Source organism: Andrena cerasifolii, chromosome 11 (genome assembly GCF_050908995.1).
Source record: "Andrena cerasifolii isolate SP2316 chromosome 11, iyAndCera1_principal, whole genome shotgun sequence".
Lineage (NCBI taxonomy): Eukaryota > Metazoa > Arthropoda > Insecta > Hymenoptera > Andrenidae > Andrena > Andrena cerasifolii.
Genome location: NC_135128.1, coordinates 10,875,768 through 10,902,853, shown reverse-complemented (window position 1 = coordinate 10,902,853; position 27,086 = coordinate 10,875,768). Strand labels below are relative to the sequence as shown.

The 27,086-nt window shown below is 44.1% G+C and overlaps 1 protein-coding gene across 4 annotated transcripts in view; it reads left to right on the top strand.

Moving 5' to 3' along the window:
* Glurb (metabotropic glutamate receptor B) overlaps positions 1 to 27,086 on the top strand; it is a 243,591-nt gene that overhangs the window by 111,964 nt on the left and 104,541 nt on the right. Inside the window, exons 1-2 of one of the 4 annotated variants that reach the window (XM_076822666.1) lie at positions 15,749 to 16,260; positions 22,943 to 23,797. The exons of 2 other annotated variants lie outside the window; for them this stretch is intronic. In XM_076822666.1, the coding sequence (XP_076678781.1) occupies positions 23,218 to 23,797 (580 nt within the window). In that variant the 5' untranslated portion in view covers positions 15,749 to 16,260; positions 22,943 to 23,217. Of the gene's footprint in view, positions 1 to 15,748; positions 16,261 to 22,814; positions 23,798 to 27,086 lie in introns of those variants that run through there. One more of the 4 variants, XM_076822665.1, reaches the window with a different exon arrangement.

The following is a 27,086-nucleotide window of genomic DNA, read 5'->3' as shown; positions in this document are numbered from 1 at the left end:
TGTTCTCTGCCGGTTTCTATTACACAATCTCATTAAAATCTGCTGCCTTATCGGGAAGCACGCTCCACGGAGACTAAAGCGATAAGCTCTTTAAAATTCAATTTCCTTCAGTAGGATATCGTAAATGCGAGGCTATCGCAGTGCCAGTTTACTGCCAGACAGTTTGCAGTCGCGATAGATACGCGCTGTACAGCGCCTGCTACTCCGCGCCACGGAAATGGATAATTAGGTCTCTCTGTTTCCCTGAAATGTCTGACGGTCCCCATTTAAAGCGACTCAAATGAAACCGAAGGCGTTCGCCAAACGGGCATTACTGCTTATAAACTAGTAAAAAGACACTTCTATTTAAGTATATCCACTGTGCAAAGTTATGAAAATATGTCACAAAATTGTCTTCACAGATTAGCATTATTATTGTGAGCGAGAAAATTATCAGCGTTTTATTTGCGAATTTTAATTGCTACAAAAGCTTCATTGCTAAAATTACTAGGCATAGGTAATGCGTTATTATGACTGTAAGTCGTTCAGAAAGCAAGATGATTGGATCAGCGAAGTTCCGAGGAGTTTTCGAAGCTTTTCTACAGCACCGAAGAAAGATCTTTCACATCTGTATTTGAAATTTAATCTGCTATCGGCAAGGAGCTTTCCTTTCCCAGCCCTGCGATTGGCTCTCGAAATCCGAGAATGCGTTGTAGATAACGTTGGGGGATGGTATTGGTACAGCGTCGATATTCGAGCTTTTCGAAAGCTTTCTGCGGTATCCTGAAAGCTCAAGTATCACCTGTCGGTAAAGCTGCGGTGTTCCGCAAGCTCGAGTCGATAAGTTTTCGTCACCGACTGATTTCCAGATACACAGAGATTAAGAAAGCTTCTATCGATAACTGTATTCTCTCTAATATCAAGTAACAATAATTTCCTTAACACCGTGGAAAATCTAGGAACCCATGAACCCCTATCCCATAAAAGCTCTGAGGTTTGAAGTTTGAAACTCGGGGGAAGGTTCCTTCATACCTCACAGAATGTTAGAGAAATAAATTAAACAATATCTTACCAAACGTACTAGCATTGAAAACAGAGAAAATAATCTCAACAGAAGTGTTAAGTAATCTCGATTTGCGAAGAGCTAGGATGAAATAAAAAAAAAGGGAGATATAGGAACGACACTGATAAAGGAGAGTGATAATGCAATATTAATCGTAATGGATAACGTCCTACGTACGAAGTTTGACAGACCGAATAATTGGAACACTGCATTATTCAGCGATCCTCTACTTAACTGTCTGACTAATATCGGGCCTCGCTACTTCCTTCAATTAATAATCCAACCACACGTTTAATCTCGCTGCAAAGTAATGGCGAGTGTAATATACGTTACCTTTTTATGATAAGCTCTTGCTAATCCCGGCCAACGTAATCTTGTTGGTATTCAAGGGAGTAACACGCTTTATTAATACTTTTATGGCAGCCACTTGAAACACGTGCGCCATATCGTGCCTCGAACGTGGCTGTTACAACACCACCGGAATAGTTTTACTTTTATTTTTCAAAGCGAGCCCTTGCGTTAACGCCGCGTTGTAGGTTTACACTGGGTCGCGCCATTTAGCAACGTAACAATTTCAACAAACTTAATGCTTCCCAGTGTGACTGTAACCCAACGTAGCTGGAGGCGTTCCAACAACCACGAGCTCGAGGTAACGGAGGCAAGGAGCACGGGCTATGTTTCGCGGAAATTTTATGCTTCGCCTTAAGAAAATAACTTCCGCGGGGGGTTGCGGTAAACGAGGAAAGAAGAAAGCGTAACGCCTGCAGAAATTGTTTAAAATTGTGCCACGAAAGCAGCACTGTGCTCGTTCGTTCTGGAGAAGGTTGCATAAAAACGCTTGGAAGCATATTAAAGATACCCTACCGTGCTATTTTCCGCGACTTCAGACGTGATTTCGAATTTACTATGTCAAGCGACTGCGTAGTTAATTAACAGCAATCGTGCAAATCCCACCGATCGATATCGGCACGGAAGTTTTTAAGCACTCCGCCTGCGTGGGCGCGCGAATTTCACGATATTTAATAATTCGATGGCGGACAAGATATTTCCAATAATTTCCTATCGCGCTGAAATTGTTTGAATTTGCTCGGTTCGCAATTACGCCGAAAAAATTATTTCCCGCGATGAAAAATATTTGCAATGGAGATTAAAGCGAATAACAATCGTCCTGATAAATTGGAAAACCCTCGCCCCGTTTCTCTATGCCGAAAATATGCAAACGATTCGCCGCGGGCACGCGTACGTATCCACGGTTTCTGGCGTGCGTCGAGGATGTTCACCCGCGATTCTCGCCTGGCGAGAGCGAAGAGTATCGAATCCCAGCCGGTGTCGGCAGGAAGCGCGAATTCGCCCGCAGAAACTGCAGGCAAATGCAGGGAGATAACGTTATAGCCGGCAATGGACGTGCCAGCAATTTGTCACGACTCACTTCCGGCCGGCCGGACTGTAGCCGCCATTTTTCACGAAGATTGCGAAGTGGGGGATAATGGTAAAATCGAAGCAATGCTGCGGGCTTGTAAGCGGCCCTTAAAACGGAAAGAGCAACGATTCCTGTTAAAAGTTACGCGAAGAACGTCCGAACCAGACACGGTGTAATTTCACTGCGCTGGAAAGAAAGTCTTCCGTCCATCCCAGAAGTCGAAGAAATATTTCAAAGCTTCCCATGCGCCTGACGTGCTGAATTACCTCCCTGTGCGAAGCTAACGAGCTCATAGGGTCTACGCGCCGAATGAATTACCGGGAGCTAGTTCTTAAATAGTTTTAATTGAAATTTGGATGAGCGGCATTAACGCTGTCGGCGAGACCGTGGATGGAAGCGAGGAGGTCTCGATTTCGTTGCATGAAAGCTAAGCGGCACGGAAAGAATTCGAAACTTCCGGCTGCCGTGAACTTGGGGGAAACTCCAACCGGGCGGAGAAAGAAATCTTCCGCGATAGTTCGTGATAATAATAAAAATAATTGCGCAATTAGCAACACGGGGGGGAGATTACGGCGCGGACCTTCATCTGATATCGTGGTTTATGTTATTACCCCAGGGACTGTTTCTATTTCAGCGCGCGGTAGCCCTCAATTTTATCATATTTGCGAGTAACCTTGTGTTACTCCTTGGCGGGAAATGTTTTATTCTTTGCTTCATTTGCAACACTAGTAACCGTGATGGAAGGCTCGCAATCTGGCGAAACTGCGCCAAGTAGAGTAGACCGTATGTGGCCAGACAAGTCGACTGTTGCCGTTCAATGATGTTGAGGTATCGAGATTTTACTTTTGCTGTGAAAATAGTTGCTTCTTTAATTATGCAACGGCGAGATAGAATGGGAAGTCTCTTGTGAGAATAGGGTAGTAGAATATATTACGTTGGATCAGACACGCGCATTATATTCCTCTTGAAATTGTTTTCAATTATACAAGATTAAAAAAGTTTACGGAGTGCCTTCAGCTAGAAACTTTTCCTTCGATACTGTAATTAGATGCCTTGAAACTCTAATAGACAGTCCTCTCGATGAGGTGAAAGTAGGAAAAGTAGAAGAGACCGTCTATGGTCAGCCGCGCCAACGTCAGGTACCTCAGAGATCTTTAGATATTGGAACGCCAGCCACCGTCGAATGGTGTCATTTGCAAATTATACAAGATGAAAGGACTTTACAGTGGACATTCCGGACTTCTATCTTTATTTTCGCTGCAAAGCCACGTGGAAATAAAAAAGAAGCTTTCGACAGAAATAAAAAATATATCCTCTGGATAGAATATTAAACACAGCACAATTCGCGATTAACTAAAGTCCTTGCCAAAATTATTTGCAATGCAGATCGAACCTTTTATTTGAACACAACTGTATTTTATAATAACCTCGGCATCGTCCATGCCGGAGGAAATTCCTCGAGCCAAGAGTGGCCACCTTTTTCCACACGAGAGACGCAAGAAATTACTTTGAAGCGGCGCGGTTACTAATCAGGATTACGAGAAAAGAGGATGAAAGGACGGCAAACAAAATCGTCGAGAAATTCCTCGTTGCACTCGTTGCCTGGAGAACGGTGCTTCAAATATTCTATAAACGCGAGGGAAAAAACACTCTTCGACGAATGCTCTGGCCCCTCGCGAGACGATCCTCCGTCGAATCTTCGGCACTTGACCCGGCCTAGCAAGCGGCCGCGCAAAAGGAACGAGGCCCACTGTACACTTTGTATTTATGAAGCAGCCGAGGGTGAAAGAGATTACGAATTCAGTCAATTCCCAGCAACGCCGACGAATAAGAACGGGCCGTTTATATTCATAAGTGGCGGAAATAACGAAGTTCAAGGAGACTTCATCGCGATTGCACGGCGTGCAAAACGGTCACACGGCCACGTGTCCGGGGTGGATGTTGACGAGACAATGGGTGGTGTCAGAGACGTGGGTCCACATAAGTGTGAGGCAAAGCAGCAAAAAATTGAACCAGTTACCGTGGACGTTTGATAAAAAGGGAAATTGGGCTTCATTCACGAGCACAGAAGCGTTGCGCGAAAAATGAGAAGGATTGGAGGCGTGTAATGCAATTTCTGAAGGCAAAGGAACTGTGCTTCTCGTGTGTATTAATAAAAATTCCTTCCAAGGGAGGGTAAAACTGTTTCTTCTAGCACTTCACGGAAAAAAATTCAAATACTAAAATCATTAAGTAATGATTAAGAATTTTCTGGTGTCATTTTTTGTTTCGTAAGATGAATTGGAAATATGTAAAGCAAACTCGTTAGTAACTATTGAAGCTCAGAGTCCCATTTATCAAAAGGCTAATATAAGTCCATAGAAGTTTAGTAAGTCCTGTCGCAAAAATTCAAATGTATTTGACATCTGTAGACCGTCCGTGCAATACAATATGTAAGTTTCTGTCGCGCAATGGACCCTTCCCTGCATGACAAAATATTTAAACGAGCTCATGTTCAATACAGAAGCTCTCCCTTTGGGACGAAAAAATCGACTACTGTAATATCATACGCGGCTGGTTATTCACTGAATTTTATTCACCTGGCTCATGTTTCAGTAAACTCCATTTATTCGTACGAAAGTTGTTAATTTTTAAATCCATAATTCCCGTGGAACTATCAGTTTTCCGTTATCATATAGATAGAACGAAAAGTTCTTCGCAAAGTGGGGCATTCCGAAGCATTCTATTATTAGCTGAACATTTAATTATCGGTGTTATCGAAAATCCTACACCAGCGATTTATTTTAATTTAAACTTACCACATACAAGCTCGAATACCAAACTACCAGTAGTTTAAAAATAATTCAGCACTCCCACAGTCTCTTTCCCTTAAACCTCCAACACCCACATTTCAATTCAAAGGCCTCCTCTCTTTTCCAAGACTCGTCCCAAACAAAAGTGGACGTGAAATAAGTAACGTGCTTCCCAAAAGTTCACGTGGCTGCTCTTTCTTAAGACTACGCCTCTAATAATATCCTTCAGCAGCTTTAACTTTCGGCCAGCTCGCTTTCACCGCGCGATACCCTGTAAAATCATGCTACGCGTTTCCCATGCTCTCATGAATAATGTGTTTCACGTTATCGCGTTCTCAGGCCCACGACGAAATAACTTTTTCGACGGTCGAACGCCACGTTAACAACTCGAAATTAATTTTCCACCGGGTTAGATCCAATCTCTACACCAGCCAAAAATTCTAATTATACCCACCACGTACGAGCGACCGATGCAATCTGATACAAGGCATCGCGTTCATTCGTCGCGATAACACAGGCAGATTAATCAGGTACTTCGAAGGCGCAGAAATTACGCGACGAATGTCGAACATCCCATACGCTTTTGGCGCGCGAACTCCCGGCAAGGAGACGTGGCCTGTCAAAGGAGAGGCTGCTGCACACTTTGAGATGTTTTTAAGGGCAAGGACAAACGTGCAAAGTGATAGGTGCAGAACTTGTTTCTTTTTTTAATTCGCGAAAAATTCAGTTTTCTCGTCACACTAGGAAGTATCCCTTATACATGACTTCCTGAGGGGTGGAGGATCCATGGGGCAGATACAACAGGGAAGGCGAAACCTGGTAATTAGACGCTTGTTTGAGACTCGTTAGCCAGTAGATCGCCATTTCTCCTGTCATCTAAACTGCTCTCGTTATCGTTAGCGGTATACCTACTGCGTTCGTCGCGTAAAGGATAGTATTCACTTGTTGGGGCATCGGTGGGAAAAACTTAACGCCTCTGTTAATACGGCCATCGCCGACGTGGTCTAGGGGCCAACTTCTCGTAACTTGGCTGCGGGACGACCGTTCCTTACATCGTTGCTTCCACTACGAAAAGGAACTTTACTTACAGGACACGCTCATTACGGCCACTTAACTTCCCTCGTAATTTTTATCGTCGCGCCAACTGCACCGAAAGAAACGCTCCATCAAGCGACGGTAACGACCTTACAATAACGCCGCTGTAAAAGCGATACTTTTCCGTCCAGACGGCAAACACGAAAGCTGAGAGCAGTCTGCTGCGAGAAATTAATATCGCGAGGGTAGTTCGAGTAGAATGTCACAGGCAAAGGGTTCCGAGGATGGGATGCTCCTCCAAGTTTCACAAAACTTGGCACGTTTCGTGGTAACAAAGTGTGCTTATTTACGATTCTTTGATACGAGTCTGTATGATGGGCGAACTGTACGTCGAAAAATGTTTGAAATTCTTGGTCTATACTTTATGGAGTTACTAAAGACTGAGTGTGAATGCTTGTAGTTTGTTGACAGTAACAGTTTGCATCACCAGTTGCATTAATATTCTTAAATTTACCACTTCATCCCGAGGTCAGAATTTTCCAACATCTTATTCAACGGAAATGGTCAATTGCGCACGTGGAATGCCAGACAGAGATGCTGGAGGAAGTAATAGAAGTCGTAGGTAACAATAATAGTGATAGTAGATCGGATCAAAGCAGATCTCGCCAAGTGTCTTCCTCCTACGTATTCCACACGCGCCTGGTATCAAACGAATCTGCTTCAACAAACTTCCACCCCGACAGAGGTCCGCTGCCTTTTATTCCAGCAGATCCATGTATGCAAATACCCCAGGGAAAAATCAAGGAATGCAACGGAGGCCCCGGCGCTCTGGTCAAAGTCCTCGCTAGGATGAAATTAGCTTTTCAAAATTTAAAGCAGATCTTCAAGCGACCTCGATCCTCCGCCAATCTTAGGTGCTATCAGGCAGAAGCCTTCTACGGAAAACTATGGATCCCGAACACCCGATCCAATAACGCGCACGCCCTCCGACTCGCTAAAGCGTAACGAGCATCCTCGCCGAGGGATCTTTAAAGAAGCATTATTTTCCCTCCAGCATGGTCGACGTTTAATTCCAAGGTCGTACGTATTCGTCTCGGGGCGAGGGATAACCAGAGTGGCATCATCGCCAGCGGCTGCGGGGAGATGTCGAAAATCGTCAGGAAGCAAATGGAATGGAACTCGATTACCGCGTATTCCGGGTTCACGTCTCGGCGACCTACAGCTACCTGCAAGGCAGCCTAGTCGTACGAGATATATTAGAGAAATCGTGGCAGACAGCACGCGATTCCATGGGAAAACGAGACAGCTTCGCATTGAACCTTGTACCTCGAGAAATCCCTCACTGCCCGTCACGAAACCCTTAATTCCACTCCCTCGTACTTTCGACGTCGCCCTGTTTCACCGTGGACTCCGGAACTTGGGACTCGCCACCAGCTTGCTACTTTATTCTACTGCTGCAGAAAGGTGGGGACTTATTTAGTTGGGAAGAAAGAAGTACAATATATACCGCTGCGGCCAGAGAGAGGTTACTCTAAGTACTTCGCATCGATCGAATGAATTGTTCGAATTATTTTCTGGAAACGTCGCCGCGAGTATCCGAGACACACCGCAGACAGGCAATTTTCCAGATATTGGAAAGTCACTTCGAATGAATTAATCTTCCTGGAGATATCACGCAGTCGCCTACAGGGCTCTTGCTTCATAAACCACGACCAAACGACGTTAATGAAGGATTGAGGGATGGAAACTTGGGGGCAGATCGACATCACTTTTCGTATCTAATGAAGCGAACTTCGCCTGACGCTTCATAGATAACCATATTACTCGCGTTTCGGGAAGTACTCCATTTAAGGGGGGGTTCCGGTCTACAGAACGATTTTTTTTATGTCATTTTTCCAATGTCCGACCTTTTAAAAATGCGCGTTTAAAAGGATTTTTTGAAATTCCATAAATTCGCCGGGACAAATATCTCGAAAAGTTATTATCCGATTCGATTGAAAGTTTTTTTGTTTTGAAGAATATACTCCTATGCAGTGGAGAAACCTTTAACATTTAAAAAAATTGAAAATTTGTATTTCTGAAAGGCGTTGAAAGGGCGAAAAACATAGGGAAAAAGAGATTTCAAATTTCAAGTGTCCTTATCTTGTCAAAAATATTATTTTTCGTAATTTTTAAAGCTTTGTCCATTAGGGAATTTCGCGCCCTTTAATAATCCGGCATTGTTTCTTATTTCAGACCAATGATTTATGTGCTACAAGTCCCACCGTTTCCGATGAATTTTTTGACGCCTCCAATTCAACGAATTCCCAGTGCAATTTGCAACGATTACTTATAGAAAAAAAAATATATTTTCTACAGTTTAAGATATTCTTAATACAACGCAAAAAGTCCCATTAAATTACCCGCGGTAGTCTTCCTTTAATTAATTCCTGAAGATTACCTATTTTTATGGGCTCCCGACCGGAACCTCCCCTAAAACACCAACATCTATTAATTCCTGCGAATTTCCTAAGCCCTCAAAGAGCCAAGATTTGATAACGAATCTCCGCCATTTTTCACGCGCTTCTCCGTTCAAACGAATTCCGCGCGGTTCGAGGCGGCCTAGATATCGGCGGAGATTATCGGGAAGAAGGATCCCTGCAAAAAGGTCTAAGTTTTCTCCACGAATCATGCGCGATTACACGGCGCTGCCCGGCCGACCACCAGCGCGCCCTTATCTTCAGCCTCTATTGCGAAAATTTATCAGCAAACCGCGCCGCTTCCGGCACGAGTTCGCGAGGGGCTGCCACGCCGCGTTCGCCATGGATCTCGTAAGTAACCGCGTAAAAACACGCCTAATCTATTTCCCGCGGCCGGTGGCTACTTCCCAGCGGAGAATGCAAGCCGATTTCTATCGTGTTTGCGGCAGATTCTTGACTTCCCTGACGAATGGGATTGCTTGTCCCCGTGGCCAATGCGCTTCCAGCCGTGATTTCGCTGGCAGTGCCGCACGACCCCTTTGTTCCTGCTTGCCCTCAACCGAAAACGGATTACATGTTGCTTTTATGTGGAAAATTCCGCGCGGTCACCCGGACGGTTCCACCGCAACCCCTTCTGACAGCATGATCTAGGGCTCATTGCTATGTATTTGCGGGGCATCGTTGCTGAATTTCTTGACACGTAGGAAGAGACTAGTTAGATACTGTCCGATGATGAAGGAACCGTGGTATTCATTAATGATTTATCGTGGAGAGCGATAAGGGTGCCACTCAGTCAGCCACTTTGAGAATGAAATGAAGATAGATAGAGTCGGGGAAAAATTAATTGATCGATAGGGCCCACCGAGTGGCTACTCTTTTATAATTTCATCGCGATTAAGGCTATTAAGGCTTAATTCTAAGTAACCCCTTGAAATGCAAAGGGGGCCTCTCTGCAACGCGACCGCGCTTGAAATTCTCCTAAAAAGGAATTTCTTCATTCACGACTGAAATGTCATGAAAGTGCTACGCGTCCATCATCATAAACACCATAGCTTATCCCCTCGACAGCCACTTGACAAATTTGTCTCAGCTCTCCGGCCAAGTACTCGTTAACTCGCCGAGCATCTGTATTGGCTTTCCAGAATACCGTTGGCAAACGAAAGCCCGATAGCCGCGGCCGGGGATTGAAGACGACCGAAGAACTGCTTGGCAGAACTCGCGCAGCCATCGAATATCGATACGTCCGCGATTAATTCCCATTAATAGGTGGCCGCCTGCGGGGGAGGGCGGCGGATTTCTTCAAAACTCGCTGCAAAGCTGCGCGTGTTGGCTTGGAAATCCGCTCGCGGGGAATGGATGGCACGAACTACCCCGAGCTATCGTCCTTTCCAATATACTTAGTTATCACCTAGCCGATTCCCGCGGGAGAGCGCGCCACCTCGGGGACAAAGAGCCACTATCGTGGTTTAAGGGGTGGCGAACGTGATCCCTGCTCTAGCGCCGTTTCGCTTCGCGAAGCAGTCCTGCAAATAATGCGACTCGCCTCTCACGCTTCCACACCATCGCCACCCACGATGGTTGTTACGCAATATTTATCGCGTAGCTTTTATTGGCCTCTAAATCCCGTTGAACGACACCTTTCATGGGGTACACGATAGGCAACGATTTCTTGTATATCGAGCTGCGCGGAGTCTCTTAAGGGCTTCTGTAGGTTCAACACTATCGACCAGGTAGGCAGGAATAATCAACATTTTCCAGGGAAACTGAACTTTGCTAGTCTGTGTTTAAACACTTTGGGGCTAATGGGAAGACCGATACTCATAGTCAGGATTGCATTTGCCTTTTCAATGAAAATGTTTCATACGTAATTTTGTCTAGTTGCGTTTCAAAGCTGGACTAAATCAGTCCTACAATTTTATTCAGAAGTGTAGGTAGTTTCTTATGATATAATATACAGTAGCGGACAAAAAAGTTACCACTTTCTCGAACCACCCTACTTTTATTACTTTGCAATATCAACTCAAAACTGCAGTACGTGCCTAATATACATATTCTGAAAGAGAATTAAAAGCTGTTTAAATCCCAGTTACTGTTGAATTTATTCAACTAACAAACATAAACCCCACACAACATTAAACAAGACACCACACTTTTAAAGCCAACAAAAACTTACCACTTTCGAACATTAATAAAAAAAAAATCTAATATTTTGTGGGGGCGCCTTTTGCTTTTAGGACAACCTAAAAAGTTACTACACTTGGTAACTTCTCTGTCGACCCAAAAAATGCGTTACCTCGTTCACTGTCATATAACACTTTTGTTTGTCAGTTAAATAACTTCAACTTTAACTGGGTTTTATACAGCTGAAAATTCTCCATCAGAATTTGCATATTAAACATACCGCAGCCCCAAATGTATGCTAAAAAATAACAAAAATATAACAAATCGAAAAAATGGTAACTATTTTGTCCTCTAGTGTATACAAAATTTCTATTAGACCAATGTGGGACTGTTACTACTCATAAAATTGCTCTCAATCGAACTTTGCTCTGAGACTCTACGGTCTAAAGTAAAATTTCCCTCAGAGACAAACCTCAAGCCCTAAGAGTATATGTTAATAAGACACCTTCCTTTTTCCTATCACCACTCCAAGATACAGACAGCTGCACTCAAAATTACCTCACAACTCTGAAGGCTTCCCAATGCAAAACCAACGAAGAACGCAAACTTTCCACCTAACGGACAGTATAAAACTCGCCTGCCTCCTATAAACCCGATTCATCTCACTATTTCCAACACCAGCACTGTCCACAAATCGGCTCGCGGTAAAGAAGCCGCGTGAACGCGTAAAAACGTAAACCACACCGCTGGTATCCGACCAGTTCCGCAATTAATTCGGGAAGGGACAGCCGAGTGATTCCCAGCAATGCGCAACATCTGTCCCCCAATGAGATGATGCGTTCCGCAAGTTGCCTGGAAAGTTTCCGCGTCAAATGGCCCCGCAATTACATCAGTGCGCGCGGGCGTGTGCATGCACGCGTGTAAACTGCCTGTGGCGCGATGATATTGTCGCGGGGGCGGCCCTCGATCGATCTGCTCTTGATTCACGTGCTGGTAACTGGCCGCGATTCGCGTTCGCTTCAAGGCCATTGTGCGCTGGTTCGATTCTCTTGATTCAATCGCGACCAGGAGCGCGCGAATCCTCCCTGCCCCTACACTCCTTCACCGTGAAACGGTTTCCGCGCTGCGGAGTGTTAAACAGAGCGACCCGAATCCTCGTCGTTTTTCCGCTTTCCTGTGCCCGGCATCGATTAACACTAATACTACGCCCCGTCAGACGTCTCGCGGCTAAAACGGGAGGATTGATACGAGAAAATTCGTCGACCGTTCGTTTCGCCGCCACCGTTTTCTTGCCCGCGCCAGACACTTTCCCTGGTAATTTGTCTCGTTTTGCTTAATCGCGCGTGAAAGGCTTAAGTGCTATTGGTAATTTGTTTCCTGCACTTGCGACGCTGCTTGGAGGCCAACATGCTAGAAAATAGCCGCGGCAGTGTTGTTCCGACGGTATTATATTGCATCGATGCTATCGATTCGCAGCGACATAAAACAGCACTTCCGCATATTAAATTTCTCTGCAGCCAGTTCAGAGGAAATTGCTGTGCTGAAGGATTCGCTCATTTTTTGCTCAAGGCTTCTTCGGGGGCCTCAATTTTTTCCCTCCTCGAATTTAAAGTGGGAAGTTGTTCTAGCGTTTTTTTTTAAGATTTATGAAGTCAACCGGGCTTCGCATTGTATCATAAAATACTACTTACACTACTGAGCAAAATTGTAGGACTGAATTTAGTCCCCCTGCGAAAGGCAACCAGTTAAAATCACGTAGCAAACATTTTCATTGGAAGTATTCCAATTCGAACGTTGCGTTCTATCTTCAAGCTTCCTTACTGCCTCGACATTTTACCTTCCTCGACGATTCAGGGACAAGCAATTTCCCTGTTGCATAAAATCCAGGCGTATCATGAAACAAGCCTCGAGCTGGAATGAAATTCGAAACAGCCGTCAAAATTCACGAGGCATCGGGGCAGTATTTTACTGCGCGATGGAACGTTTCGACGTTCCGTGGAGGAATGAATTTGACGGGCGGGCTGGTAGGCGAGCCAACTGAAAATCGAAACGCGTGCGCTGAGAACGAAATCCTTGCCCCTGCCGATGCAAAGAAAGGAGCTCTCGAGTGGCAGAGAAAAATACGAGTTCCGCGCGCAAGTTGTGCAACGCGCATCGAAGAAGCGAGAAGACAGGGAAGTCGGGCAAGTTATCGAGGGGCGTGGGGGGTGGATAGAAACAGGAGGAAGTTCGGTTCTAATCCGAGCAAACGAGCTATCGTTTAAAAGAAAGTTTCATTGCATCAACGTGAGCTTCGTTTCTGCTCGAACACGACTGAAAGCTCATAGCGTGCGACTCCTCTTAGATCTCGAGCTACCCTGACAGAGCTAAACGATCTTCGCTATAATTGAATGCCTCTTCCTCTGGTCCCAGTCTCGTTCTTGTTTCGAGAGCCCTCCTCGGGATCGGGTATACGCGACCCGACCAATTGCCACGCTCTTGCCGTGGACGGTTCGAGTGAAAGTCTGAGGCACTTCATTTTTATAGGCGCCAGGAGCTCGTCACGGCCAACAGCGGTCGATTGAACACTTTTCAAGAGGAATTCATTCTACACGGCCTGGAACTGTGATTTAATAAGCATGGATATTAAGGCGGAGCGATTACTATATAGGCGAAAATTTAAATTTGAATTTTCAGTTGGCCTGGGCGCGGGATAGTCGTCTTTTGATTAAGCAAACGCAACTCTAAACAAATTTTGGAAAAATATTCATGTCTGCAGGTTCCTTTTTCTCTTAAACATATAAAGACTAACATTCGCATTGTCAATTTTTACAGTTTAAAGAGAAAAAGGAACCTGCAGACATGAATAATTTTCCAACATGAAAATTCAAATTTAAATTTTCGCCTATTTAGTATCGCTTCGCCCTAATGGATATAGCTTAATTGTTGGATTGTAACGTTTAGTGGGAAAGGAACGAATGTTTCTTGAGCTTCGGTGATATGGAAATTTGTTTGACGCAGGTTTAGTGAGTACGATGTATAATTAGCGTGAAATTGCATCGCAGTAAGAAAATGGGGATGCCAGAAATATTGTGAGTTACAGAGTTTCTCGAACAAGAGAGGGATAATTGAAGAGTCCTTGTAAAAAAATACTATAATTGTCAAAAGTCATATTCTAATACTATAGTATTACCATTGGTGCGTAGAAAGTATCCTGCTAAAAAAAAAAACGAAAATAGTGGTGTCTAAATACAAGTCTGTATTAAATTCGTGTAACAGCAGCAACGTCCACTGAAATAAAGCCGGCAATGCTGGTCAAGAGCATCGTAAAGTAAATTGTGGGAGGTAGGGCACTTCATAATGCATTACCATCGTAAATCAAATAATAACTGTGCATTTATCTTGCTGAATTCGTAATGTAACAATTCGCGCTCGTTCGCTGGCAACGGTCGAAACTTTCGCAGCGGCGTTTACTTTGAAATCTCATCAGCCACTGGATGCATAACGATAGGCTGTTATTCGTGCCGATAATGCACGGGAGGGAGAGTCAACTAACTGCCATTATATTTCCAGCGATCGCCCCGTAATCGAAAAAGTTAGCGATAGTTTCACGCAGGACTTATTACCGACTTATGAATTTACGAGGCCACGAACGCGAGCGGCTTTCAGCGTTTCGTTCTCGAACCACGGGCATCGTAATTGTACTTTTATCGTTTAACAGAAGGGTTACGGCGCAGTCTCAACGGAATTATACCATTTTTACTTGCCACCGTTCCCCGGGCAAAAAAGCAACGATTAAATATCGATCGTTTGCCATTATACTAAATTGCACCGTAGAACGCTTCGGTCGAAACGACGAGGAGTAATGAACGAGAGAAGGATGAATGAAAAATTGAACTCCCCAGGACGCTAAAAATGCTCTACGAATAATTGTGGGTGTTACAGAAAAAGGGATAAGATTCTTAATGTACCTCAACGTTTTATGGCATTGTCGGTGTGGAAAGCATTAATAAGTTTAAGATAACAAGTGGACGTTGTTACAGTTTGGAGTGTAGGGAAGAAGTTAGTGCGATGACGATTTTGCTACATCTACTTGGGAACAGAGTTGGGCATTAACTAAATGAAAAGTTATTTAAATAACGGATCAAATAAAAGCTACTTAAACTTTAGATTATTTGACGAATACAGTTTCATATTTTTGTAACTTTTATTCGTTCGTCGAAATTTTTATTTAAATTAGATTTTCGCCCATCTCTGCTTCGGAATAATTGAAATTTCGTACCATTTAGAAGACTGTTTTAACGATTCCTCTGCGGCAATTTTAGTAAGATCAAAATAGAGGAGAAGAAAGAATTCTAAGAAAGAAAAGAACTTCTTTCGCGCGGGGTATTTAGGTCACCCTCTTAACCACGTTGAACATCCGATCTGCTAATTATTTCGACCAGCATATTCGCGCAAGAAAGGCTCCAAACAATGCTCCCTTTTTCCGTGCACGTGACCACGACCCATCCCTAGATTAGCTTCCGACAACGGGCGCGATTTATCAAACCACCTTCCAGGGGATTATGGATTTCTCTGTTGGCCACGATTCTGCGACATTCTGGGACGAGAAACAACAAAGAAAATCCGCCCCGTAGCCGCGACATTTATGTTCCGCCGCGAGAATTATGATCTACGATCCCGGCTGTCGTTCACGAGGAACGAAAGCAAGAGGGAAAGGAAAGGGAGGAAGAGGCGCGAAACAATGGTACAGAGGGCGGAGGGGTATGTGGGTGGTAGGGTAGTAGGGAACGATCGGGGGCTGGTGAAGAGGGTGGAGGAGGGTTGATACGTTTGAGGAGGGTAGTGTTGATGCAGTCGCAGAGAACCAGTCAGTGGCTGCTACGGCACGGAGCCGCGCGCGCGTGCTTCGAAGCGCCTCTCAATGACAACGCACGGGAAATCGCCGAATCATGACAGAAAAGTATCGCCGATCTCTATGAAACTTAAAGCACAGCTACTCGAAACGTTCTCCTACATTTCCGTGTGCGGGCGAGTTAATTCCGACGTGATTTAACGTTCGAATAAATAAACGAAACTTCTGGTACTTCGTCGACTTTCGTACAAGTTTCTCTAATGTCGACGTGGTGGAAAATACGTCGCATCGTCACCGTTTATTCAAAGTTCGGGGATTTTCTCGCGCTGAAAGTTCGAGGGGACTTTGTCCAGATACTATGCAATCGAATCAGACATTCCAATAGTCGCCCCGAGTAACCGTGGCCGAAGGAATGTACAAGAAGAATCAAACAGGTGGACAAAAAGCCGACCGAGTACATTCCACGCGTTTCCTGCGAAATTTCCCCCAGATTCGGCTGTGGTTCGCCGCAAAAAATTCTGCTACCACAGGGGTGTGCCACTGTGAACGAAAAAATCGTAAGCATTCTTCGAATATTTTCAGCAGAAGTACGAGGAGCGCGCAGACGAAAGTGTAATCGTTCGATCCACGGGTTTCTTGAAAATCCTGTCGGCCTTGCTCGATCGAAGAGCGGGGACGGTTCGCTTAGGAAACTACTGTTGGTGCAAAATGATTTAAATCCATAAAGAAACGCGGGAGAGCCGGGGAAAAATTAATCCCACCGTGATTACGCTTAGAAAGTGACATAACAAGGAAACCACTTTGGGAGATTGCTTGCGGAATGCGCCGTCTCAGACTTGACGAGGAAAGGCGTGTGGAAAATATTGCCTTCGTTAAGCGACACCTGCTCGGTTTTATTATAATTCACGCCAAGTAGTTCTAGCACTGCACTGCCACAGGAGACTCGTAAATAATTCTCAACAGGAATATCCGTGATTATAAATTTTACAGTGACGGGAGAATTCCAGGGAGTTAAACTACGCGTATTTAGCCGGCGCCAAAAGGTGGAAGTAAAAAGAAAAAGGTGTAGCTCCTTTTATCGAGACTGTAGACCCAGGAATTTCAGCCGGAAATTCGTTAATTAAAAATTTAATTAGTGAACGCCCGTGCCGCGGAGAAAGAAACAGCCGCATCGATATTACTTCCTACCACTCGGGATTAATGCATTTCCGCGGCCCTTTGGGGAAAAGTTCACGCGTTGCCACGTAGTCGAAAAGCTGGTGCATAAAGCCTATTGCAGGCACGGACCTGTAGTTACTCGCGAGAAATTTGAAACTAAAAATTGGTCTCCAGTTTCTATGGGAGGATTTGCTTTGCAGCGAGAAGAATAATACTTTCTGTCAAATGTCATTCTGTCCAGGCATTTTCGTAAACATCTCTATAGATACATTCAGAATGGAAAATACGTGCCACCAACAATCGCTGAATGTTTCTATATCGGGAATATTTTTCTCGTTCCCACTGTTCGTCGATTCAATTCTGTGCGGTACTTTCCAATATTAGATTATATGAGGCATAAAATCTTGGATTTATTTTATAGATTTGGAAATAATATTTTGTTTGAAGTAGCGTGAAACAATCGTATTCAGCTTTTATGTAATGAATTAATACTTAGAGGTTATTCATTCGGGAAGAGGGAAATGGATACTCTTCCTGCCGTCTGACTTATGCAAGCGTATTCTACTTGACGGCTACTTCTGACTAGTTTATTATGCAGGTTTCCTAATTTTCACTTGAAATAAAGAGAAAGTGGATTTCAAAAGAAATAATACAAGGTCGGATTCGTTCTTTCGATAAAAATTAACAATTCTAAATTGTTGAATCAATAGCGGAGATATTATTAAATATTCTACTTAACGATCTATGTCTAACCAGTTTTATCGTGCAATTCCGTTGCTTTCTCTGTTACTAAAACTAATATTAATTTCTAATTATTCAAACTTCTCGAATCGAAACAGATTGAGCAGAAGGCCCAGGGAAATCGACCGAAAGATATTGAATTAATCCAAACAAATGTTTGCGCAATATTCAAGAAATCATCAGCTGAAGGTAGACATTTAGTTAAAAATTCAACCACTTGAGTTTAACCAAACAGAACTCCCACGTCTGCCATTTTCACACCGGAATTGGGCAAAGCCATTCCCCGCTCACGCTTCATTCCCTTTTATTTCCAAAACGTTCTAAAAACAGGAATCTTCGTGACAAAGGTTTCGCAAACGATATTGCGTCACAAAGTTATTTCAACGTGAGGAACTTCCACTGCAAAACACGGAAAAAAAAGGGAAAGGCAGACAGACTATAAAGCGAAACGCGAAACAGACCGTTGCCCATCGTGAAAGGGTTCTTTGTTTTTTCAATGAGCAGTCGAAACAGAGCAATAACGCGGTGCTGTATGCGTTCATCGTCAAAGTGGAAATTCACTTTGTTCTAGTAAACTTGTTTCGTGGCAACGTGGCTTCCCTAATTAGTTACCATTTCATAAACACGTCGATGGACCGCAAAAGAAGCCTGCCAACAATAATCCGTTCGAAGCCATTCCCTTCTAGCCACAAAATTTCGATCGCCATAGATTTCGCAATTCACGAGATACGTTCGAACGATAAGTGCATAAAATATTTACTCCACAATGTGCAGATAAATGAAACTAACGTCAATGATACACGTCCATTTTATATCAGCCCCAAGGCTGGGTGGCTCCCCCATTCCCAAAATTGCCTATCGCGGCCTGTCAATAACTAATGTACCAACGCCCGATGAAAGACCCAGAATTTAATGGAATGCTCGATTGAATGGTACCCTGTGCAGTTGCGCGGATTGTGGATAGCACCAATAGACAGTGACCACACGCGATATTATCTGCATCGTTCGATTCCACCATATATTCGAGCATTCGACATTATTAATAATTATTTAGCTCCCATTTACATTCACTGTCCCCCTCTCCCGCGATGTTTGACGATAGCAGGGAACAAATTCCATTTACAAATGAAGTCGACCTTCGTGCAATTATTCCGCCTGGTGTGTTATATGTTTGCGTCACTAAATCACCATAAACAGAGAAATTTAAATGGCGTAATGACAAGTGGAAAGGGGCATTAATTATTTCACACGTGGTAAAATGTGCTCTAAACACCTCGCAATCAGTTGCGAGCTTTATCCCACGATTAATATAGTACGAGTGAGAAATATAATATAAATTATTGAATTTCCAAAATTTAACCCATTCACGAAGCAATTACGTTCGGGCAAAATCTATATTGTGTTTGGTGTCTCTGCTTAAAACGAGCTGCAGCTCAAATAGTATCAAGTATATTTTAATCAAAATGTATTCACTAAGATTAAAAAGAGCTCTTTTTAGCAAAGACCTAATGCTAGAATAAGTCCGAGGAAGAACGAATGAGATTATTCCCTGGAACATCAAACACGTCACAATTCGAGTGCGAATATTCTAGCTTGAAATGTGTACCTACGCTTTATTATTACGTTCCTCTTCTAAATTCCTCGAATGAAATTCGAACATCTGTCCGGAAGCTCGCGGAGGAAGTTCCGTTCGTTTCATAATCGAGAAAAATACTGCGCTATTTCCGCAGCAGCCAGCCGAACCCGGAATATTCTACAGTTATAAGATAATTCTGAAAATATTAGTACCCCCTTTCACTGCGGAACGCGACACAGATTTTTAATACGATCAGCAGCGTTCACTTTTTCTGCTTTCGAATATTGAAAACATTTCGCGTATCGGGGTAACCTGGTTCGTTATTATTTGGTCGAGGTACAAAGAGGGGTTGGAAATCCGTGAAACTTACAGAGGGTGGCCAAATTATTAAACTCAAAACATTTTCGTCAATTTTTGATTCAATACGATTAAAAAAAATCTTAAATTGGAAACTAAAGGTTCTGAAAGGTGTCTTTCCTAGCTTTCCAAAACACTCATAAAAATTTGTAAACGATCATGAGCTCGCAAGTTATAAGTGTTCAAAGTGAAAAGTGCCTTTTTTCGCTTTGATCGCGAGTAACTCGGTCAAAAAAAATCATACAACAAAACCAAAAAAAACGAAATTAAAGAGAAATGTTTGCTCTATAAAAGCTCTTCGTTGGATTTACCGGAAAAAATTTTTTTTCCTTAAAAAAAGTTTTTTGATAAAACAGTATCATAATGGATGAACAAAATTTTGAGACTTTGATTAGAAAACTAGAAACTCTAATCGTTAAAATGCGTTTTTTAAATATTTTTTGCAGCCATTTTTGCAGAGATACAGCCATTCCAGCACTGAAATTTACAAAATCTCTAACCTTTTTGTTTGACTATAATAATCTAGCCTTCCACTGTATATCAATGTTGTGAACAGATTCGTAAAAATCCGTCCAAATGCAGTTAGAAAAAAAATATCTTACGTAAGGTAGAGCCTCGATGATCAGCTTAACCCTAATAAAGTCGCAGAAGCAGACCACTTCCACATTCCTACGATTATTATACAGAATTCAGGCTAAATCATTGTAAAACCAAAAAGCAGGAACACCCTAAGCTCCAAAGCCACGAATAAATAAAATTCATTCTATATTATACTTTCCGTTCATGTACCACAAATTTACCCACTTAATTATCCTCGCGATAATCGCCCCAAATACTCCGCAGAGAGCCAAAACACCTGAAAGCGATTAAAGGGTGCCCTGGGGCTGTTCGATATCAACGCACTCCAATCGATTAAATTTCATTCTCCACTTTCAATCTACCATTGCCTGCAAAAACCCACCCCATTCCCCAGCCTGTACTTTCGTCTACCCTCGCAGCAGCCACCCCAAGTGCTCCACACGCAGGTCGCATCTCAAAGCGCCCAGGCACTCGAGTACCCACTAATAAAGTGGCAAGCAAGTTGTCTCTTAACACGCCTGCGATTATCGGGTGCGAACGGTTAAAGGGTGTCACGGCGGTGCTCGATATCGACCCGCCTCGAGGAACTCGCTCGGCAGCGTTGCCCAAACTGCAAGGGTGCTGACGTAAGCGTAGCTTTCTCCGTAGAAACGCGCAACAGGTAACACGGTGGAGGTCGCTGGCGCTCGTTATGGTGGCAGGTCACGCCTGTCGGATTTAAAAAACCGCGCAACACCGTCGAAAAATACGCGACCGCCGGATACGTGGGTGCACGGGGCGAGATTTCGCGAGAGGAGAGACGGAGTCTCGACGGAGAGAGGAGTTTCTCTCACGCAACAGGTTACGCCTCGCAAAAGGACCGCGGAAGCGAAACACGCCGCGAACGGGGACGCGGACCGGGCCCTTCGAAGACGGGGAGCCCTGGGATCAGTCGGACACGTCCAAGTTTTTAATTAGTTCGCGGTCCCGTGGCGAAATCGACACGACGACTGCGCCGAACAGCAAGCAATTTAAAGTTCCGACGCGGCCGTGCCAGCTGCTCCACGCGCTTCCAAAGTTCGCCGAAGGCAGACCAAGATTATCCAATCAAAGGATTCCGATGGATTCGCTTCGGCTGGATTAGGTGTTCCCGCGCCCTTTAGAATCGACACGCTTTGATCTCCATGGCGCGGCGAAATGGATAGGCAGGGGAACTGTTTGGGGGATGTGTGAACATGACGTTCCGTTATAACGCGATGGAAGCTATTAGCTTCGGAATTATTTTGGACTTACATGGAACATCGCCCAACTGTCACGCGCTGATTTTGATAAGGTTTAGGTAGATAGAGTTCCAAAAAAATATTTCACACGTATTTACTGTTTATCTAGGGGGAGAAATCAGCCCTCAAAGTTGGGGGCGAAAAATCCTTTAGACGAAACTGATGTACTTATTTATATCAAATTCGAAAAGTAATTAAGTGTTTCTAGAAAGACATTTTCGACGAACTACATTTTTTTGTGCAACATCGATGTATTATTTACGCTCTGATTTCGTTCAGGGATATTCCATAAACATTTCATCAACGGGATATTAAATTCGACGACGGACATGTTGGACAATTGAAACTTCCATTACCGTAATTCGATACTTGTTCAATTGAAATTGGATTTAATCTAAACGGATTGTCCTGCAATGAGAATTTTAAGCGAGCTTTCGGCGGTTGGAATAACTGCGCTGCGCAAAATAATCGTGCGACAGGCTGGAAAGCCGGCAAGCTTTAACACGTGCTATATAAATTGAAATTAATCATTTGAATTTTCGGCATGGCTGAGGTGCAACAGTAAATTCCAATTGTCAAGTGGCGAGCTTTATAGGCGGAACGGTAAATTTAATGGCATTGAATTTCGCGATAATGCTCGGAGCAACGTTCGAATTTCTACGGCGATTTGCCGTGGAGGAGCTTTTTAATCGCGTGCAAGTAATGGAACACACGTCGATACAATTCGTTCTCCAATTATAACCGAGGGACATCCCAATCGAATGGCCATTGCCGCACAGAAGTGCTTTCAATCTAATTATGCTACAGATCTATTGAATCAAGTATAAGCCACTCGAAGTCAAGTACATATCCGAACGTTGCTAGCTGTGATGACACTTTTAATTTTTCAAAAAACCGCGTAGAAATCTCACAGTGTTGTGCTGTCTGTAGAAAGAAATCTGATGATTGAAACGAACGCCCATCGAGGAACAGAAATATTATTATTTTATTAATCGACTTAATTACTCAAAAAAAAAAATAATAATAAGGAAGGCAACACTAGGAAGCCTAACTAGGACCTAAATATGAAATGCAAACTTCAAATATATATCTTACAGATATAGTACCCACATACTACGATACATTTTTTATTCTAACAGCGTTCCAAGCTAATTACTCTCTATTTCCTCGAAGTGTGCCCCAGAATCAGAAACATGCACTCTGCAGAACACTTTATCACAGTCCTGTGGAAGCACAGGAGGGACAGGTCAGCAAATAAAGCAGCGATGGCGCGCAGCGCATCAAGCAAAGGACAAATGCGTTTTTAATTGCTCCAACAAGCTATAGTCCATTCCCGTGCATGCGATTTTTCGTGAAGCGAACGATTACACTATTCCGTCTCGGCACGCGAGACAGAAACGGCAGAAACTCCCTTAACACGATACCAATTACTCTTCGATAGACAAGAGACGATCGCACTCCGAAACGAAACCGAACAGACGCGAGGCATGCCGCCACTAACGACTTCCAAGCGAACCTACAGAGCCAGCAAGTTCGACGCCTAACTTCACAAGTCTGTTGTTTCTTCAGCACCGACAATGCCTGACCATTAGTCGTGGATCTAAACTCCCAAGTGTGCTTCGAGCCAGCCCAGACACCAGCTGTCCAAGCAGCAACCGTGGCGAGTGTAACCTCACCCTGTTATTGAACGAGGACCCAGCCATCGCGAGATCTAGATCATGACTCAATTATCGAGCCAGCGTTAACGTCGCAGCTAGGAGCGACCCCAAGCTTCGCACAGGGCCAACGATCGAGCAGAATCGTCGCCAGCTAGCCGCAGCGTAAACGCCCACAACTATGAAGTCATGAAGTTGCTGCTGCTAGCATTGCTGGGCTGCGTCTGCTCGGCCGACTACGAGCCGAGCAATAAACAGTCGCCAAGCGTCGAGGGGAGATGGAGCGACGACGAGTCGGTCGATTTAGCCGGCAGGCTGTCGAGCCTCGCGAGAACTTACAGAGACTTGGAGCCACGTGGTGGCGAGCCAGATCCTCGAGTTGATCGCGCTCGCCCGCGAGCGCATTCGAACCTGTTCAGGTTCGAGAACCCGGAGACCCATCACCCGATTCGACACGGGCGACGGCAGTTTAGGTCTATGGACATGAACAGCCACGTTCAAGTCACCTGGCCCGTGAAGAAGGAGGCGGTGGTTGAAGGTGATCTCGTGCTGGGTGGCCTCATGATGGTGCACGAGAGGGAGGACACGGTCACCTGCGGCCCGGTGATGCCGCAGGGCGGGGTGCAAGCTTTGGAAGCCATGCTCTACACCCTGGACAAGTTCAACGAGGGCGAGGGCATCGTGCCAGGCGTCAAGATCGGCGCGCATATACTTGACGACTGCGATAAGGACACGTATGGACTGGAGATGGCGGTGGATTTCATTAAGGGTGAGTAAAAGGGAAGGAAATTGTTAAGGGGAACACCACTGCGACGGCTCAAACATAAGCCTTTTTTAACATTTTTTTTTAGGGAGGATTTACAGTTTTCAAGTAAAATTTTTATTACCTACGGAAACTACACTCGTATAGTTTATAACGGAAGATTTGAATTTGATTTCGGAGCTGCCGTTCCAAAGTTACACATCCCGCCAGCGACCTATGTTTTTTTGTGTGGGGTCTAGAAGATTAATTAATATATTAAAATTTATGCATGGTTTTCTGCTCATTTTTTTTATAATATCTTAAGACATTGTACTGAAATTAAGTAATACAAATTTTATATGAAAACTGTAAAGTATTCGTGAAAAAAAATTCTTGAAAAGGTCTCATTTCTCCGGCCGTCGCAGTGTTCCTCTTTAAATTACATTTTGTATTTGAGGCTCCACTGTTTGTTAAGTTTCTTCCAGGTTTGTGGCGAATTATGAAATGTTTGCAAGCTTTGATGGTTTAAGAGTTCTTAAATTTATTTTAACTTGAGCGATTGAGACGCCCTCGTGGAGCCGTAGAGGATTATATAATAGTTGATTTGCACGCCTGGAAGGCGTTAAAAACGAGGGGATCTCTACGGTCTCTTATTTAAATTCTGACGAACAGTTCGCATCAGCTGTGATAACAGTTCCCAGGAAAAAACATTCCTTAGAGCGCCATTAGAATAATCTCTGGCAGGGGGCGCGTAGAATGCAGCGAGGGTGTAACCAAGAATGGTGCACTCTTCTTGGCGCTTTAATGAGGAAGGATGCAGGCGGAGTTGTGAGCGTTAAATAGCGTAACGATTTTCTTGAATCGTTAGCCCGGTTACTTCTTGCCTCGACGGTGACAATAAAGAGGGAACAAACGCAGGAGAAGTCGACAGCTGGCGCGTACGTCGCCCGGTTTTATCCGCGAAAGTGTCCCGATGATTATCGTGACCATTAGCGTTTCACGGGTCACGATACGTAAATCTTTCCCCCTCACCCAGCGATAATAGTCTTTCATGGATGAATCTAAATAGGAGGGTGAAGGTGAAAAGGATTTGGACGAAACTTTCTGCCATTCCTTCTTCCCTTCTTATCTGCTCGCTCCTCTGTGTGATCAATCTTTTACTGTGCTCTGTTTTCCTCGTATTTCTCGCATTCTCTATACTCTCCCCCGTCTTGCATTATTAATTTTAACTACTTGATCCTCTTTTACCTACCGTGTTTACCCGCCCCTATTATATTACCCCTTTAACCTTTCCCCGACCCCGCGTTCTCCGAGCTCCATTTCCTCCACTGTCTGCGAAACGCAGAACAGGCGAAGCAGCAAACAAGCCAATAACGAGCGCGGGAAAAGAGAAAGTAACGCGCGTTTGAGAACACCTGTGCCTTTATATGAAAATGGAAACGGTAGTCTCGGCAAAGAGCGTACGAAAATCGTGCACGCACGGAGAGAAAAGGAGCCGTGGTGCAGGCGAAATATTGCCAAGTCCCTGCCGGTTCCTTCGCAAATTCTCGACGACAGGCGGACGGAAACCAGCCATTTATCAAATTAAAACCACGGCGGAGGGGTAGGTTCGCGAGGGTTGACGTTGCAGTTTCGCTACGTGGCTGCTCATTAGTGGCCGCGCCGTTTAAAATGGAGTGAAAGGGTTTTATATCCAGTGGAGCAAGTCGCGGCGAAGGAATTCAGTGACACGCTGTTTTCGCCAATTAGACGCGCGTGGCGCGATTAAAATCCCCGCCGAATGGATACCGGAAATTCCATTAATCGGCACAAAGGACACGCGCGACAGTGACGGGAAAATTGCTTATACCAACGTAATCGGGGCTCGCGTGTCTATGTCGCGCAACATAAATTATTTGCAGACTTTCGCGAGGCTCCGGCCCGCCGGCGGCGTTCGCCCCGCGCCATTATCGCGCCGACTGATGAGCTGTAATAACGACGTCAAACTGACCGACCCCCCAGCTACAATGGGCAATTATTTATAGACCTGGCGGACGGTCCATCGATTCGTTCCCAACCACGGCACAGTCTCTCGCCCGAAAATTCTGCAAGGTGTAATGATTGGCCGCGTCAGGATGTCCGTTGTTTGGAAACAAAGGGGATGGGCCGAGGGGGTGCAACAGTGTGCAACATGCAACTGCTACGTCGAGCCTTTTACACGCCATGTTAGTGGTGACATATTAATTTTGTGTGTTGACGTAATTGGAAATTAAATTGCGTGTAGGGGAAATTGTGATTGAAGTGAAAAAGTGAAAGATGTTGAGGCAGGTAATGGAATATTGTAAAGGGGGTGGTGTAATGGATGGAACTCGGTGTAAAAAGGAACGATAAATAATCAATTTCAGTGATTATTTGCTGAATTGCGTGGCTTAAGAGGAGGCTCTACAATGGATTAAGTAGAGTAGCCGTGTAACTAGTCAGACGCGACACAGTGAAAGAACAGTGCACTTGTTTGTGCCCATCTTGTCAGTCCTGGGTGATTTATGATACGTCGAATTAAGCAAATAAATTGTACTTTGTTATCAAATTGAAGTCGATGAAAGTGATTTAAGATAGAGCTTGCATTTTTTGCAAACTACTTAATTTCTTTGATAGATTCAAATCTACGGAGAGTCTTTCCAAGGGACTTTGATGTAGAAGTCTCGCGTCTTTAGAATGAGAATCCCCCTTCCCTCATAACTTAACAATGAAATTACGATTCCTTGTCTCGTATATCGTAAAAACGGACGTGGCTCGTCATATGAATATTCTGCTCGCTCGTAACGTTGGTCTTGGCGTGGTGGCCAAATTACTTCGCCGCAGATGTTGAATATTTAAGCAGAGCTTTGTGCCACCAGGTCGCGCCATTTCTTTAAAATTCCCTCGCATAAAACAATTTAAATAAAAATCCACCGAGAAAGATTACGTTGACGATTCCATTTAGCCACCGTTAGAAGCCTGACTTTCAATGCACTAATGGGGCTTGAATGGTTTCAGGGAATTAAACGAGCCGTTCACCATTTCAAAGGGACATTAACGCTGCCTGCGTTGATAAACATAACGGAGGGAATTTTTTCTTTCAAGACTGATAATCAATAACTTAATTTTCATCGACTAGAATGGGACCTTACGTCCTTCTCGGGAATAAATCTATCTAATTGATTCCAAAATAAAATACCTTTGAGAGATCTTCGTGGAGGCTGAATATTGACAACAACGAAATTCAGAAATGAATAACAAAATATCGGATTTGGGGCAGTTATTCGTAAAAATAAACCTGAAGCCGAGAAACAGTATC